Genomic DNA, 18,971 nt, shown 5'->3' with positions numbered 1-18,971 from the left:
CTCATAGTATAGGTCAACTACTTCCTTGGCTTTGGGTTTCATTAATGAAGCTTAAGTAATATTAGTGAGGTGCCTTAGGTGGCCCTTAAGGCACATGCTGCCCTCTAGCTCTTCTTCCTCCTATACCTTCTGTCAATAGGCTCACAGCACTGCCAAGACTGTTCCATGCTTGGGCAACATCACAGAACAGCCGCCTCACCTCAGCCGTGCTTCTAGGAATGCTTCTCCACTGGCTGAAATGGACAAGAGAGAAGCCCTGAATAGCCTCCTTCTGGTTTCAGGGGGTAGGCTCTATCCCTGCCACCAACAAAGTCACTCCAACCTTGGGAAGCCTCAGGTAAGCTGAGATGAGAAACCTCAAAAGTACGTTCTGCAAATGGGGCATCCTAATGGAAAATGTTCATGTCCCTTCTCTCAGATATGTTCAGGGCACCAGGACACCCTAATTTCCCTCAACAACAGCCTCTCACATAAAAACTCATTCTCTCACATGGACATGGCCCTCATACTATGCTTCTGAAGGAAAAGCAAAAGGAATGAAGAACTAAAATGCCCTGTGCCACAAGAGAACATTAAAGTTCATTTGGAACCAATCTGATTACTTAATTCTTCGGCCTCTGGAGACCAAATGGAAGGAATCAATGTCCCTCTTTCTAGTTCTACTTCTGCTCAATTCTCTACCCTTTGTTTATTTTTTACAACTTAATTGGGGGGGGGGGGCAAGGAAGAGGATATGACCTCATCTTTTTTCCTTCTATATTAGAGTGACTGTAAGTTTATTTAACCTAATTCTTGGAATGGTTATTTTTGGCTAACTGGGTTTTCCTGGTCATTAGTTCTCAGAAGTCAACCCTGACCTCTGGAGACAGGCCTCAAAGTTCTGGAAATTCCCTCCTTGTCCCTTTGCAGACCTCCCCTTCACCCACTCCTCCTCCTTTCCGTTCCAGCTCTGCTCTCACCTTGACCCCCACTCTTCCTCTCTCCCCATCAGCCCCTCCTGGATTCACATACTTCAGGCCAATCTTTCCATTTGATCCTCACTGGCATGCCCTAGAAGTTCAGCTTTGATCCTCCTACCGCACCTGCCCTTCCAAACACCTTCTCACAGAAACAATCACCTTGCTGACTCCTCTCTTGGGACGATGGATGTTGCTGGGTTTTCTTATTTGTGCTTAATGGATTCACTACAAATCAAAGGCACCTAACCTTGGCTAAGAAAACCCTCCCTCCCTCATGGGGCTCCCTACTGACCCCTAACTCATTTCCTTTACTCTCTAAGCAGTAGCTATGCCAGACCTCTGCTTTTGCAAGCCCTCTACCTCGCTCTCCTACCTGCCTTCCTCTCTGAACAGAGGACTCTCCATTGTACCATCCCAATAATGCACTCCCCTCCACCTTCCCTCTTAGCATCTTTCTCTTCAGAAGAAGGAACTTCTCTTTTACCCATTTTAACCCTCTTGTCTGTATTTTCGACAGTCCTGATGCTTGGTGAACTTCCTCCATTAATTCCACCCTACCTCTCCATGCCTTCATTTCCTTCATCTTAATCCACAAACCTACTTGCATTTCCCCATCCATCAATATAAAAGCCTCTGGATTTTGTTTCTCCCTAAAACTCCCTTCCCATAGGCAATCTTCCCTTCAGAGCATATTGTTAGCATTTGGGTTAGCATATCTTCCAACTTCTTTTCATTCTGGAATTCTTCTTTTCTGATTTTATTAACCTTTTAGCATATGCCATTTGTTAAACCTGCCACAGATACTCTCTGGATGGAGGCAGAGTTTTTAACCTTGTTGACTCCCTCCCTACTTCAGTGAAGCTGATTTTCTCAAAAGTGATCTGTCAATCTCAACAGTCATCGTTTGTCTTGACTTCTCAGAGCCTGTTGACGGTTTTTTTTGAAACCCACTCAGGAACTTACCTGTGGTTTCTGATGAGTCACTGAACTTCCCTGGCCTTGGCTGCCTAAGGATACCTCTGGTCAAGGCAATACAATTACCAGTAATTACGTCCACACTGGCCAGTATCAGGTAGCAGTGGGTGTGGTAACATACGTGAGCAGGGAATGAGGCCAAGTGCTAGATCCTACAGAGCCAAATATTTAAGGGGGAAGCAAGAGAAATAGTCCTGGAAGGAAGCCAGGAAGAAACGACAGGAAGGCAGAAGTGATCTTATAAAATGCAAATCTGATCACTTTCACCCAGCTGTATAAAATCCTTCCAAAGTCTCCCTGTAGGTTTAAGGACAAATTCAAACTCCTTGGGGGTGCCTGAGAGCTTTGTTTTGTGCCAATCTCCAAAATGTGCTCTTTCCTCCAGCAAGAGGCTCTTGTACCTTTGCTCTAACATCCATTCTTATGCTGCTGCCTCTTTCCTTTATTATTCTTATTTTTTAAAAAAGAGTGATGACAAGGGTAAGCCTAGAGAAGAATCCTCTCAGGCTGGGATCAGAGGCCAGGGGCCATCGTTACTCTGACTGCTGAGGGAGGGGAAATGGCATTCTACTGCAGGGAACATGTGCAAAAGGACATGGCATTTAAGAGCAGGGTGATGCTAGAAGGAGGGCAAAGTGGACACAACAGAAAGAAGGGCAATGTAGTCAGGTCGCGGATGACTTCTAATTGAGGATTTTGTAATGAGGACAGGGCCATGGAGATTCAGGAGACCCAGACTCTGCCCTAGAGGACTCAGGTTAAAGGGGCAAACAAGAAACCCAAACAGTTCCAACAACACAGGGACAGAAGACAGTTGGCATCTGAGCAGGGAGGTGCAGAGCAGGAATTCCTGAGGGGTGCAATGAAAGAGCAAGAGGGAGTCTTTGCTCAATGCAATGGCCGGAAAGGAGAATGAAAAAGCCACAGGGGCTGGGTAACTGGGTGGGTCACAGAAAGTGCTGAGCACAAGATAAACTGCTTGGATTTTACCCTGAGGCTACTGTTCTCCAAAGTGTATTAGGAGCGGCTCCAGTGACTTCAGATGGTACACAGAGGAACATATTTTAATAGCTACAGTTTTACTTAAAGAATACTAGTAGTAAATACAGCTGGCACATTAAACTTCTGATTTCACAGATATTACTGCTCAGGAAAAGGCTAAGTAAAAACATAACTGACAAAAGTTTTCTAAAGACAACTATTAAGTAAACAGTAGGACTGATGGTATGCAGACATGGGAATATTGGTGAAGGAATGTGTGAGTGACTGAAGCTTGAGAAAGCATCACTGTGGACACTGGAGGCAACAGCCAGGGCTTCAGTAGGAAGTGGCCTGGCCAGATCTACACTTTAGAAAGACCACTGTGGAGCCAAGTAGAGAAGGTCAGGAAAAGATGGGACTAGAGACAAAGGCTCTGTTGAGAAGGCTACGTTAGTGATCCAGCCAAGAGATCAAGACCAGAGCCCAGACATGGCAGCAGACACAGGAGAAGCTTGCCCACATTGTCCTCCAGGCACAAAACCAGCGCCAACTCATCCAGCAGCAGCTAATACACCAAAACCTGGTACTCAGGCTTTGTGTAGGTTTTCTGTCTAGTTACAAACTGGAGCTTAGTTACATTTCTTCATAAACTTCAAAGATCCTTATCATCACCACAACGCTCCTTTAGGGATTCACTCCAAGGAAGCCATCATATTCAAGTTACAAATCCCCATTTAGCAGATAAAATTGTCATCTGTGAAAAAGAAATTCAAAGAAGGTAAATGATATAAGTTCTTGGAAGGCAGCACCCTTACCTCAGAGGCAGCAAAGCATTAAGAGAAGTAATAGTAAGGGTAGTGGCATAAATAACTTTAAGTGCGTTGACAAGTTCATTTTTTCCCTCATAATAACCCCATGAGGTAGCCAGTATAATTATCATTTCTGTTTAATATAAGAAGAGAGAGATGCTTAAACAGATTAACTTGACCAACACCACACAGTTTGTTATGGGTAGATCTGGGATCAACCTTAGGTCAGTTCATGGTCTCAACCAATATGCTTCACCATTTCCTTTATGGTTAGTCTCACTGTTGTTTCCTTAAAACTCCGTAACTGACAAAACTAGAGGGTTGAGGGATATAAAACATGATGAAAAATCTGAGTTGATGCATGTGGAACTTGAGAAACTTAACAGAAGACCATGGGAGAAGGGAAGGGAAAAAAGTAGTTTCAAACAGAGAGGCAGGCAAACACATAAGAGACTCTTAAATACAGAGAACAAACTGAGGGTTGGTGGGGGGTGTGGAGGAGAGGGGGAAATGGGTGATGGGCACTGAGGAAGGCACTTGTTGAGATGAACATTGGGTGTTGTATGTAAGCGATGAATCATGGGAATCTACCCCCAAAGCCAAGGGCACACTATATACACCGTATGTTAGCCAACTTGACAATAAATTGTGTTAAAAAAAAAAAAAATCTGAGTTGATGCTTGGAACAAAATATTATTATTCATACTTTAGGTATATGGGCTTTAGGTACAATTACAATGTATTTTCTTAAAATTAGCTATGGTGGGATTTTAGTTACTGTTACCTTTTTTCCCTTTATTTATTTATTTATTTAAACATAGTTATGAGGTAAAGTAAAAAAGCACACATGTCTAAGGTAAAGAAAGACCTGAACTCCCGAACTGGTTCCATTTGTTACTAGCTGGAGGCTTTGGGAAAGTTCCCTAATCTCTCTGAGCTTCTAAAATGAAGATAAGAAAACCTAGCTCCTCATAATAGGTGTCTGAAACATTAAATGTACAAGGAAGTTCTATCTACTTTCAGACAGACCTTTTACAAAGTCCCTTCCATGTGATTATCTAAAATCTTGTTACCACATAGACCAACAAACTTGACCAAAATGACCTAGAAGCAGTTAAGGCATTCTTGTCTTATCATTCTTCCCTTCCCTTCCTTATCACCAGTAGGAAAAGAAATACACAGCAAGATATAATCCCTCAACCACCTGATTTAAAAATTATAAGCAGGAACCATCAATTTACTAGCTGTGCATTAGAAACATATGTTATGGCACAGAGAATGGGAAATAATAAGACAAGGAAAGGGAAGAAGAGAGTAAGAATGTGACTCAGAGAGTAAGGAAATATACATGTATGCAGTCCTCTCATTCACTTGTATTGTTGATTATAAATTAAAGATAGTCCAGTGCACTTCAATCTAAAACTTTCCCAGGCCCCATTCTGAATACAGCCAGGGAAGCCGAAGAACGCAAAGCACTGCGGATCACAGAGGTTGTGTACTAAGAAACTACCACCTCTGAAAACCTACCTCAATGGCCTGACCCAAGGTCCTTATATGAAAAAGGTCATTCTCCTTGCCCTGTAAGGTCCCTTTCAGATTCAATATTCTACTTCCAAATGAAACTAATGGTTAGTACTGCCCTGGTGTAATGCTCATTCTTAAAGGTCTTAGTGTGTTCATAAAAAGAAAATTTATTTACAAAATACCAACTAAATATGCTTCATTGTCCTAGTTCACCAAAAATAATACGAAAGTTCTTCTGAGAATCATTTATCGGAACAATTACAGTTATAAAAAGGATCACTTAAAAATAAGAAGAAATTGGGTGCCTGGTGGCTTAGTCGTTAAGCATCTGACTTCAGCTCAGGTCATGATCTCATGGTTCATGAGTTTGAGTCCCACATCAGGTGAGCACGAACTCCACTTCGGGTGAGCCTCACTTCTCTCTCTCTCTGTACTTTGTGGGATTCTTTCCTCCCTCCCTTGCTCCCTGCCCCACACTTCCATCCTCTCTTTCTCTCAAAAAAGAAAAAAGAAAAAATTAAAAGTTTATATTAATATCAACACTGGAGGCCTCAGGATGGTGGCCCATACCTTGGACTCAGCATCTGTACTTTTTTATTTAAAACAGTGGCTGATACTTAAAAATTGGGGAAATCTGACATACATATTCAACTTCTTTTGAAAAAGATGGGAAGGCCAAGCAACCCAAGGCTCACAATCCCACACAGCAACATTCCGCTGGAGGTACAAAGGCACACAGGTACGCAACAGCTGGTCCCTAGAGCTGGTGACTAACTCTAGCCCCCCAAGCTTCCCTCCCACCATTCCTCCCCCTGGCTCCTGCAGGCCTTTCAGCTTGCAATAATTACTTCCTACATACTTACTCCCAAACAGTGTGTGCAGCACCCATTGGCATGAACTATTCTGCAGCGGAAACAGGCCACGATCTACACTCCAAAGTGCTGGTGTTCACTCCTGCGTCAGAAAACACAGCCACCCCAGCGAAGAGCTCCTACAAAGGGGGTTATGTTTCCATGAATTTAGGTCTGGCTATACAGTCACTGATTAACTTGACGCTTTTGCCAAAGCTGGTTACTGAAATTACTGAAGGGTGGCTGACTAATAGTGCTTCTAGAAGGTGATGATGAATTTTAGAACTTTAAGTTAATAAAAGCAAAAGGTAAAGTGACCAGAAAAAGAACGAGAGGAAGCAACATCACTTCAAAACATTTGAAGGCATTAAAAGAAAAGAACATTGACATAAGTGACTAATGATTCTATAACTTACATTTGTTTAGCAGTTTTCCAGAACTTAAACTTGTGTTAAATACAAAGAGAGAAAGATAATTTCTTTAGGGATAGCTTTAGAGACTTTTTTTTTTTTTTTTTTTTTTAGTAATAACACTTTTATCTTTAAACATCACAACAAGAATATAGAATGATACAATTGCATGTTATACCTGAAAATTACAGGGCTTGTATTCTGAAATATACCTGTTTGGGCTAGTAGGGCCTAAGCTGCTCTAGTGAGATTATTTAACATCATAATCTTACTGGCACCGGCAGTCATCAAAGATTTCAATTTAACCTTGAACCTGTTAAAAGCAAGAGGACTTTTGGTCAGAAAATTCAGCACTAACTATGGTTAAAGATTTCATACTAGAAAACTAGGTTAGTGTTTGATTCCTTTAATTCATCCTTTTTTCCCCAAGGAAAATGCTCTTGAGAGGATTTTGCTTAGTCTTCATGAGGGTCCTTAGGATTTGGAAATCTTTCTGTTGTAAATCTAGTTTAAGAGGAGAATCAATTCTCATTTTTATGATTTTACCTCTTATTGGAAAAGTAATGCATGCTTACTAAATGCACACTCAATATTTACTGGCAAAGAAAGATACATGTAAGTAAAAGCAGTTTACATAATACCATTTACACACACATACACATCCAATTATCATATACATATAGATACACACATACTATCATTATATTAATTCATACACAGAAAAAAGGCCAAAAGTCTACAAAAATAAAAATAAATTGTAGTTGGCTTGGTGTAACAAATTACAAGCTTTTTCCTCCTTTTTGCTTTTTGGTAGTTTTCTAAATATTATATAAAGTCTATGCATTATTTTAGTTTTAAGGAATAAGGTATTTAAATATTTTTATCTATGAGACTATAGGCTAATTTATTCATGCATCCATCCAATTAACACTTAGACGTATGTTACATACTAGATCCTATGCTGTTTTTAGGACACAATATTAAAGACACAGTGCCAAAAGCCCCAAGTAGTCCACATCTGTAGAAGACTGTAGTTAAATGCTATGACAGAGGTGGGGGTACACTACACCTTAACTAGACAGGGAACATTTCTTAGAGGAGTCATTTGAACCAAAACATGCATTTAAGGTGGGAGAGTGATGGGGCTGGGGGTGGGGAGGGGAAGCTGGATATCCCAAGCAAGCCAGCCAATAAGTCTGGTTCACATTTCCTACAATCGAAACATCATCAGTTGTCCACAGAAGAGTCAGCAAGGGAGGAAGAGATCCTAGTGATATCAAATGGATAGAATAAGCTGGAGGTAGTGCAGACCAGTGTGGGAAGATGACTGAGAAGTAAGATTATGTCCACATTCCGGCTTTGGGGACTGGGTGGGTGGTGGTATCAGTTACTGTGATGGAGAAAATAGGAAGCAGGAGTTGTAGGGAAAGTGACAGGGACAATGGTGGAAATAAGAAACCCAGTTTAGGGCACGATCTGCCTTGAATTTTTCTGACCCATGGATGATCCGAATATTGAAAACTATTAGGTACATATGTTTTGGGGGCCCAGTAGAAAGTTCTAGACTGAAGATAGCTGGACATGATTAGTATATAAGACAGAATTAATTAGGTGCAGGCAATTGTATATATAATGAGAAACACAGAAGGTCTTTTTTTTTTTTTTTAATATATGAGATTTATTGTCAAATTGGTTTCCAACAGAAGGTCTTTTAAGGGGTAACATTTAATGAAGAAACAAAGGAGAAAGACTGGGAAGGAATGATAGAACGAAAGAGGGTGTCAAAGAAATGGATGATGGTCAATGGTATCAAAAGCTATAGAACATTGAAGCAAAATAAGAACACAATTATCTTCCTTTGTTTATCACAATACGTACAGAGGATGCCTAGCGATTCTAGCATTCCATTCTAAATCCAAAGCTGCAGGATGTTCAGGGAGGGACCTAGGTCTGTTTGTTTAAAGGCTTCCAGATGGCTTTATTACAAAGCTAAGTTTGGTACCCATTGATTTAAGCCATGAATTCCTTGTTAACTCTATATAGTTTCATCTCTATGACATAGAACACATTCCTTCACTGGCTTTAGTCCTCAATATTTCTGAAGTTAGAAACTTATAGGAGATTGCTCCTATAAGAGGAAAAGGTGTTAAACTTCCATTCCTTCCCCCAGTGCCTCTGTGCCTGTGGGTTATTCACTGGTCAAGTGTAGACAGAGAAAAAGATGGTTACTGCCAGTTTAAGGAGAAATCATTGTGGGGGGTACTGTTTTGAGAAACAAAGGATTTGCAAAGGTAGAGAAGAGAGAAGAACTACCCAAGTTTAGGAATACAACATTTTTTATTATTATTTTTTTTTAATTTGAGAGAGAGAGAGAGAGAGAGAGAGAGAGAGAGAGAGAGAGAACAAGTGAATGGGGGAGGGGCAGAGGGAGAGAAAGAGAGAATCCCAAGCAGGCTTGCTGATGCAGGGCTTGGGCCCAGAACCTTGGAATCAAGTGAACCGAAATCAAGTGTGGGACTCTCAACTGACTGAACCACCCAGCCAGCCGTCCCAGGAATACAGTATTTTTAAAAGGTGCCAAGCTAGAAAGGTCCTAGGCCTAGCAGGCAAAACCCATACAGTGACCAATCTCAGTAAGCCACAGATTCAGGCAAATGAAGAAAAAGTCGGGAAGGTAGGCCAGTCTAGAAAAAGCTTTAAAAAGCAAACAAGGGGTTTTAGGGCATGTGGGTGGCTCGGTTAGTTAAGCATCTGAGTCTTGGTTTAGGCTCAGATCATGATCTCACAGTTTCATGGGTCCAAGCCCCATCTTGGGGCAAAGCCTCTCATGGAGAGCCTGCTTGGGATTCTCTGTCTCCCTCTCTCTCTGCCTGTCCCCCATTCACACTGTCTCTATCTCTCCAAAAATAAATAAATAAACCTAAAGTAGAATAAACAAACAAACAAATAAAATGACATGGGGGTTTGGACTTTAATTCTGAAGGCTTAGGATATTTTTTGTGGCAATGTGACAAGATCAAAATACCTTCTGAGGAGATCATTTTGACTATAAGGTAACAAAATAGATTCTCAAGGGAAATGTAATAGAGAACGGGAAACTGTAGTTTAAGTATAAGGCACTGTGTTCACAATAAGATTCATGTAAAATAAGGTAACTGGATCTTGTGATACTAGCTTCAAAGAAAGGAATATTGTCGGGTTTTGTTTGGGGCCAGATAGCCACTGTAGCACATGAAAGTTCATTCCAATAATGAGCCAAAACTAGAAGCAGCCTGCACCTTAACCCACTGCAAGTTATACTCTCTAACATTAGAGAAGGGACATTTTAGTCAAGCTCTTCACTTCTATTCAGTGTTCTGACGAGATCACCTCAATTCAATTAATGAGCACCTGTGGAGTATCATCCATAAAATATCAGTCACTTCCTCTCCTCGTAATTACTGAGACACACCTCCTCAGACGGAGGGCACTTCGGCAAGGTCCGAGGATATGAACAAATTTGGGGATGCTGCAAATTTTCATCACCTCACTAGTCAAGACAGGACTTTGAAGGTTTCTGGTATTTCCCATTTGTGTTTCAGTGAATTGTCAGCCTAAATAAAGGACATAATTAATGCAGTCTCAGCTGCCTGCTGCAGTGTCTGGTTATAAGAATGGGACTGAAATCAAATGGATTTGAGTATGAATCACAGATTTGATATTTGCCAGTTTGAGCAAGATGTCGAAAACCTGTTATGTCCCACTTTCCTCATTTGTAAAATGAGGAATAACGCTACATGCCTCACAAAACTCTCATGAGTTTTAAGTGAAATCACCCATGCAAAGGACCGTCCAGAGTCCCGTGCTGGGAAAGAGTCAAGGAGGGCACAGACTGAGTACACTGCCTGCCCTCACAGCCCTCTCACAGCTGGGGAAAGTGAAAGTGTGCTCATGGGTGCATTTTGCACTTTATTTCTGAAAGGATTACAAAACTGAGCTTTTATGAAGTGCTTGGGAACATCAGTTATTCTTTATAGAAGAAAGTATCACGCTTTCTAAAACATAATCGACTTAACTTATACATGAGGAGTTTATTCTAAATGTGGGCAGGCACAAAATACAACTATCATATAAATCGAAGTGCTTGATGACCTTAATTAGAGGCTGATTAGAGAATATGGTATTTTAGAATAATTATTAAATATGTATTTGCATATCAAGATATAAGTAAATTTTTATTATTAAAGGAGTCACCTAAAATAAACAGCCTCAAGCCACTACTGACCTTACTTTATATCAAACGAATGTCAAATAACAAGCACCCACTCAACTTTAAAACAGTTTTAAAGCTGCATTTTCTTCCTTACCAAACTGACAGAAATAAAGAATCCTACGACTCAGATTTCCCATCATGTGGGGAAAAGGGTACTCTCATGCTGTTGGTGTATAAGTGGTCATACACTCTCATGTGCCCTAGACATAGACTTTGACTTGGTAAGAGTACCTGAAGGACTTTATGAAGATGTTTAATGTAGCACTGCTTATAATGGCAAAAAATTTGGAACAACCTAATATCCAAAGCAGGAGCATGATTAAATCATCCTGGGAAGGTAATGGAGGGGTGCTAACTATATTTTTAACATAATATAGCATCTCATGTAGAAAATGTACATATTAAGTGGGAAAAAAGCAGACTGCAAAATAGATTCTGCTTCCCCAAACTTATCTGTATGTTCAAATGTTGCTAAGATTACCTTAGCACAATTGTTTTCAAGTTTAAAAAAATTTTTAAATACCCACAGGCTCTCTCCTTTTCTCCTATTAGCTTACTTATTAAATGAATCACACTAACCAATTAATTCAGCTTGGGTTTAACATTTATGCATGACTTCACAAATTGTGCACAATTCCTGTTATTTGATTCCATTTCCATCGTATTTTAAAAGTTGGATTATATGAAATCAATTATTATAATACACTTCAGAGATTGAGACCATAAGTAACTGGAAAGAAAAAACAAGTTTCAATCTGAACAGGAATTATTGGTTCTTTCTAAAAAAGGAAATAATCTCAGTATTAAGAGAAAAAAAGACCATTATATTTTTTTACCTAGAACAGTATCCAAATCTATGGAATACAATCATATCAAGTTTCTAAAAATTCTAGGAACTGTTTCAAGAGCTTTTCACAAGCTTCTCAAGGTACACTCCTGGTCTTATTTACCTAGAATTAGACCAATACCTGCCAGGTCCTATGCACTCAGTAAGTGTTTGTTCAAACAATACTTAACTGCTTAATGCTCACAAATGACCCATTTTTCAAACTAAGAAACTACGTTTCAAATGGATAAAGTATCTCATGCTCAGGCACAGTATTCCTAGGGATTCTCATTCATCACTGCCTGATTGCGTGACTCATTATCCCACTGGCCAGAGCAGGGCAGCCCAACTCCACCATACCTCTCTAAGGGCAGGGGATGAGACTTCCTATACTTCAGACACCTTTTAGCACAGGCTTGTGCAAAGTAAAGGGGCAAAAAAAGAAATGTTTGTCAATACCATCAACCTTAATGTTTGTAGTATTCTATCAATGTAGGAATTCCCTCCAGATAAATTATTTCTTTAGAAAAAAAAAGTGTTGTTGTTATAGATATGAAACAATAGATTAATAACAAAGTTAAAATTTTTTGATGAAATCTCTGCAAAAAAGAATTAGGGTTGAGTAAAGGAAACAAAGTACATGCAGATGACTAAATTACTGTGAATACAATGGTGTATAATCAAGTTTTAAGTAATCGAATCCCTAAATTATTTGGCTATTATGGTTCATAATCACTTTCAGAATGGCATATAGGATTGGTCTGATAGTCTAACACTTGACCAGTGGTTCTCAGTGTGAGGTTATTTTGTCCTTCGGGCAATTTCTTCCCTCAGGCAATGTTGGGAGACACTTTTGGTTGTCACAGCTGGGGAAGTACTACTGGCATCTCACAGGTAGAGGCCACGGATGCTGCTAAACATCCTATAATGCAAAGCACATCCCCTTAAATAATCAAGCAGCTCCAAATGTCAGGAGGGCCAAGGTTGAGAAATACTGTAGCAGACGATTTATACGAGGTGAAACTCTCCACTGTCCTCAAGTTTAAATTAGCACCAAGAGTAAGAATAGGAAACGCCTGGATGCCCCAGGTTCTGGACACTGCAACTTTCCCAAGCACACTACTGTCATCTGCAGCCAATTCAAGAGAAGTAGGTGATTCTGCAAGCTGCAGTGGAGACAGGGAGGTAAGGTAAAACGTGACATGCACTTTAACCTTCAGTGAATGTGCACATGTCTCCAGTAGCAGCATTCAAGAGTGCAAGAAGAAAGTACCAGCTTTCCTGGGTCCCCAGGGGTCCTAGATCTTCTGACAACTTCTGCCAAGTTAAATAAAGTTATTATTAAAATAAAATTATTAGTTTTGTATCTAATATTTAGTAACAAGGATTCCAAGAAAACCCATCCCAAACAAAGATAAATACAGACTATATGTAGCTTTCCCATCCCTGCTTCCCCTGCCTCCCACCCTCCCCATTTTCTTACTTGGTAGATTATTCATTTGGTGATGGCATTATGGAAGCCATAGAACACATTGTAAACAAAGAAGGGACTATTTTGGTAGAGTTATTTCCTAGTAATAATAACAAAAGGGGAAAAAACAAACATGTTTTAGAAGTATCAGGAACAATAAAGAGGAGTGAAACGTTTGTGAAGCTACGTCAATATCAAAATTATTAACCTCCTGTGACAAGGAGCTTCGAATGCTGGAGGAGTCAAAGAGACCTCCCATGAGAAAACTGCTGTTGAAACTCCAATGTGTGAAAGAGTCTATTAAATAAAAAAGCACATAGAAATGCCCAGCTTGATGTAACAAGGGAATCCAGAAGTTATCATCAGAGAGAGGGAAGCATTGCATGCCACGTCTTAGCTCCTTAAGGACCCTGATGATCCTGAAGTCTAAAACAAACATGACTTTTTCTTATTTCTTATGTGCACTTGGAGTTCTAGGTGGGTATTAACTATAGAACTGCTCTGTCTTTCCTAGACTTAAACTAAAATGTGGCTTCCTATAGGGTAGGTAGATAGGGAAACACATAAAAGAACAATTAAAACAAAAATTTCCTAACATCTATACAAAGAAATCCATCATTAACACAGTGAGATATAACGCCTCCCAGAAAATGTTTGGTTAATGAATAATTAGTTCAAGAAATAACATTAAGTGTATCAGGTTAGCCAAAGACAAATAAGTCACAGACACTATAAAATACAACATAATGGAATTTAACAAGTGACCCTACTCTAAAAAGCCCACAAAACCCACCTGTGTAAGAGGTCAAAGTATTTTAGCATTACAGGTTTCTTCTGGATTAAAAAAATGACAGTAATATAAGAACTACATGCGTGGGCCTGCTATACTTATTCTAGAAGAGTCCTTGGTACAGTTTCATTAAAGATAAAATAGGAAAAACATCCAAATTTCCTTATGTTAGAAACAGTACATTTTCAAAGAAAAAGTGATATGTATAATTGGCAATTTTTCTGGTAGACCCTAAAGGTCCACAGCACCAAAAATGTGGCTGCAAGTTTCAGTGCCTTGCTTTCCTCATCTATACAATCAGGAGTTGGCCTAAATCTCTAAGGTACAGTCAAGTGTGAAATTTGATTTTAGAACTTTAATTTTAACAGGGCTTTAGAAATTACATTGCTTCTATTGAAATATTAAAAAAAAAATTAACGTTTATTTATTTTTCAGACAGAGAGAGATAGAGTGCAAGCTGGAGAGAGGCAGAGAGAGAGGAAGACAGAATCTGAAGCAGGCTCCAGGCTCCACGTTGTCAACAGAGTCCAACGTGGGGCTTGAACCCACAAACCGTGAGATCATGACCTGAGCCTAAGTCAGACGCTTAACTGACTGAGCCACCCAGGCGCCCCTGATGAAACATTTTTTTAATAATTTTTTTTTAATGTTTATTCACTTTTGAGAGAGAGCGAGCGTGAGTGGGAGAGGGGCAGAGAGACAGGGAGGTGCAGAATCCGAAGCAGGCTCCAGGCTCTGAGCTGTCAGCACAGAGCTCAATGTGGGGCTCAAACCCACAAACCATGAGATCATGACCTGAGCCCAAGTCAGACACTTAACCAACTGAACCACCCAGGTGCCCTGAAACATTTTTAAATAATAAAAGACGATAATTTTCTTTTCATCTCCCTAACATTCTGAAAGTTTCAGTGAAACACTCTAGGGGGTGCAAGCATAGGTAGAAAAGTATAATACTTAAACATAAAAATTACATTGAATGTCCATGTTAACATGGGTTTGTGTCTAAGACAAGAAACAGATATTGGCAAATTCATTAATTAAAATGCTACTAACTATTTTTCATGTTAAACTATAATTTATTAAAACAGGACAACTCCCTTGATGACAATTATTCTGGATACTGATCAACCAGAAGGTGTGCCCTTGCTTGGAATTTTATTTTCCTTTATTAACAATTCATGCTTAAGGAAGCTTAAGACAGGTGTGTTAGCCAAGAGGTCTGCCCAGGTGATAATGTTAATGACTAGGTAGGAACAGGAAAAATGTGTGAGTTTTACAATTTTATTTTATTTTATTTTTAAAAATTTTTTTTAATGTTTATTTTTGAGAGAGAGAGAGAGAGAGAGAGAGAGAGAGCAGGGGATGGGCAGAGAGAGAGGGAGACACAGAATCCAAAGCAGACTCTAGGCTCTGAGCTGTCAGCACAGAGCCGAACATGGGGCTCGAACTCACAGACTGGGAGATCATGACCTGAGCCGAAGTCGGGCGCTTAACCAACCGCCTGAGCACCTAGGTGCCCCGAGTTTTACAATTTTAAAAAACTGACTGGAAGGCCTTTGTAAAGACATATTTATTCTACCACATATACAAAAGGAAAACAATTTTTTCCAAAGATAGCATCTCCTAATTATTTTTATTATAAAGATGTCCTTAGTGATGGACTGCCAAAAAATTTCAATGCCACTATCCCTGTTGGCCTAGACTGTCACATAACTGGTAAAATATCTCCTTTAGCAATTTTAAAATACAAATCTCTCTAGAGGTGTACAGTCAGCTCCTTGAACCCACCCAAGGGACCTCACATCACACTTCTCATGCTGCTGTGTCACAAATACTCTCTCCTTAAGGACAGAGCAAGCTTTAGTTCCCTAGAATAATACGCACTTTAAGAACTACCACCATGCCTCTCTACTGTCCTTAGGTTTAGATCTGCTCCATGGTATCCTTGTATTCTTAACAGAATTGCACTTCTAATTAGCAGCACTCGAGAATACCTAAATCTTCCTTCATTTAAAATTCAACTGGGTAGAAAGTTATAAAAGTGTTTCAGCACACAGTACTTATGATGACCTCAAATTTGCTGAATTGAAACTACTCATTAGCAGAAAACTATTCAAAAAATATCCTTCTAGAAATTCTAACATATACAATTAGGAGAAATCTCTTATTCAAGAATAAGGTTAACTACTTTAAGATTAAAAAAAAAAAATCAAGACGCAGTTAGAATCTAATGGACCAACATTTTCCATTTGAGCCCACGCTTACCTCTCCCGAGGAACAGCAAACCAGTACTCTGGCTGCTTTCTTCGTTTGCCATACTGCTGGACCATGGCTGCAGTGTGAGTGGCAAAGGATTTTCTCATTGGTTTTCCTACTTTAATGCACAGAAACATGGGTGGGGTCTTGCTTTTCTCTTCTTTTGAAGGAAGTATATCTGAATCACATATGAAAAAAAACTTCCTCAATACTGACAGTATTAGTGAAAGTCAAACCCTTCAAATTACAAAGAAGAATGTCTGATCTCCTCTTAGTGATAGAAAATCAAAACATAGGGGGAAAAAAACTCCACTAAATTAGAACTAATCACATTTTTCAGACCTTCTTTAACACAAAAGGAAAAAGCATTGGATGTTTCAGGTTGGTCTATATCATATAAGATGCTACCTACTGGGAATATGCATAAAAACCAACACAACATGACAATTCACAAGAATATATAGCCATGAAGGGTACTGAGGACCCACTTACACCAGAAGGCAATTTAGTTTAGAATTGAAAGATCTTCAAAAACACTTCAAACCCCTGGGTCACCTGGGTGGCTGTCGGCTAAGCGTCCAACTCTTGATTTCAGCTCAGCTGGCAGTTTGAGAGTTTGAGGCCCGCATTGGGCTCTCCACCGACAGTGTGGAACCTGCTTGGGATTCTCCCTCTCGCTCTGCCCCTCCCCCCAACAAAAATAAATAAATAAACCTAAAAATTTATAAAAAAATTTCAAACCCTTTATATTTGGAAATTCAAGGTAAAAAGGAAAGTTACTTGAATTTTTTTTTTTTTAAAAGCAAACTACTTTTGAACTAGAAATCTAGGTTGGACCTAGTTCAAGGTCCAAAATAGATACTATTATACTGATGCTAAGTTTTTTCTCAATTAATGTATAAGTACAGATAAGCTCTATCCAGAAAAAGTTCTCAAATAATTATTCTAATTTTGCTTGCATTTGCAAGTTTCAGAAAGCCAACTATACAACAGAATATAAAGATACTTTAAACAAAAATGGCTTACCTTCAATGGGTACCTGAATTCTCTTTAACAGCCACAACTGAATTTCGGACTTATTATCCATTTGTGCGCCTTGGCAGCTGTTGTCCAGAGTAGATTCTGAAGAGATGTCTAGAGACTCTTTATTCATATTTTCTTCTGTGGAAGACGCCAGTTGCAGTGGGAGGGACACTCTCTCTTTCATCCAGGTTTTATCTGGCTCCTTACTGTCCTCAGCTGGGGGACCACCTACCTGGGGAAGAGAACTACTAAGGGTGATATCTATTCCCACTGGCTCAATACTTTTGCCATCACTTAATTCTGCCTTCTGCAAGTTTTCAGAGAACTGCGACCCTTCTTTGTTCTTATTAAGGTAATATTCAATGAGTTTAACTTTATCTAGATCTTCATGTATGTTCAGTGTGTTTTCCACCTGGCTTTCTGGGGAACCAGACTGCTTGTCCACCTCTGGCATTATATCTTGCTTCTCACAGGTTTCTAAATCTAGGGCCCCCTTCAGCTCAGCATCACTATCTGTTCCGGAAAAGCTCAGGGCTGACTGCACCTGCATTTTTGTAGTAGAACTGATTATTTGTGACTTAGCCTTCCTTAGCTCTTCTGGATCAAGAGTAAGGCACTCCTTTGAGGTGTCTCTTTTGTCCATTCCACTATCAGTTTGAGAAGAAAGTTCTTCCAAGTCAACAAAGTCATCATCTTCCCCTAAAAGGGAATTTTCTTTGGCTATAGATTCAAATGCAGCACAAGTGTCAGAAGGTTCCTTGCTGACCCTAGTCATTGTGGTAGATCCACTGGTTGCCTCTGTGGAAGATTCCAGGGTCTTTAGTTTTCCTGATACAGAGCTATCTGAGGGTTTTATGTGTGTGTATTCTGTTGACTTCTCCAGAGGTCTTGTTGATTTGGAATCTGAAGTGATGGTTCTCTCTCCATTCTGCTGCCGTTTTTCCTTGTTGAGAGATTTGAACTTACTGAATGGGTTGATATCTTTTTCTGAAGCCAGGTCTTCCCATTCTCCAGGCCTGTACAGAGGACAAAGATCCTGAGGTAGGTCACTGTCGGGGGAAAAATGGTGGGTGCACATGGAATGTTAAAAACAAAACCAAAAACAAAATGGAGGAAAGGCAAAAACTAAAACATAAACATACCACAACTTAAATTTATGTGTAAATGATTTCAGAATAAGGAAATGAAATCAAGAAATTGACTTCAAAATGAAACAAATAAACTATAAGAAGGGGTAAAACAAAGGACCATGAGAGTCGCATATCCTACTAGAAGGACATGAATGATTTTTGAGGTCATTTATGAACATGAAGATGTCACCCACCAGATTTTTAATGATGAAATAATATTTCTGATATTCGTGAAGGAAAGGACAAAGGAAATGTTTTAGTACAATGACTTAAATTCCTTAACTATGCAAAGCTTTTCCTTTTTATAAGATAGCATATAAACCAACTACATTAATTCTTAATGGTTCATTGACTGAGTAGCTACTCATTTAACTGTTGTAGAAGTTACCAGCCCCAAACCCTAATTCTGAGTTTCATGACAAAGGATCTGATGTTTCCAATAACAGACATCCTTCTCTTCCTGAGGGAGATGCAATAAGCTTATAGCACCTGCTCCATTTTACACTTTAAAAATTTATAGAAAAGTAAACCAAATAAGCTCTTACTTATAATACTAAGTTTAAAATTCTTAATTTCTTTACTCATAACAATATCATTTTACTTTATGGTGATGGATGCTGGTTTATCATCTGAAACATACTGTCCCTTAACAACAGATGCTTTTCTACCCAGGTTTGAATGACACAAAAATATTGATTAAATATGTTCTCCAAA

General features: G+C 39.4%; 1 protein-coding gene across 9 annotated transcripts in view; it reads right to left on the bottom strand.

Moving 5' to 3' along the window:
* The window catches only part of NCOA7 (nuclear receptor coactivator 7), a 156,577-nt gene that overhangs the window by 32,659 nt on the left and 104,947 nt on the right, over window positions 1–18,971 (bottom strand). For 8 of the 9 annotated variants that reach the window (XM_058735175.1, XM_058735173.1, XM_058735167.1 and 5 more), the window contains 2 exons: window positions 17,131–18,176; window positions 16,114–16,282 (listed from right to left, as the gene is read on the bottom strand). In XM_058735175.1, the coding sequence (XP_058591158.1) occupies window positions 16,114–16,282; window positions 17,131–18,176 (1,215 nt within the window). The remainder of the gene's footprint in view (window positions 1–16,113; window positions 16,283–17,130; window positions 18,177–18,971) is intronic. The other variant, XM_058735171.1, reaches the window with a different exon arrangement.

Source organism: Neofelis nebulosa, chromosome 6, assembly GCF_028018385.1.
Source record: "Neofelis nebulosa isolate mNeoNeb1 chromosome 6, mNeoNeb1.pri, whole genome shotgun sequence".
NCBI classification, from domain to species: Eukaryota; Metazoa; Chordata; class Mammalia; order Carnivora; family Felidae; genus Neofelis; species Neofelis nebulosa.
This window is presented reverse-complemented; position numbering and strand designations above follow the sequence as displayed.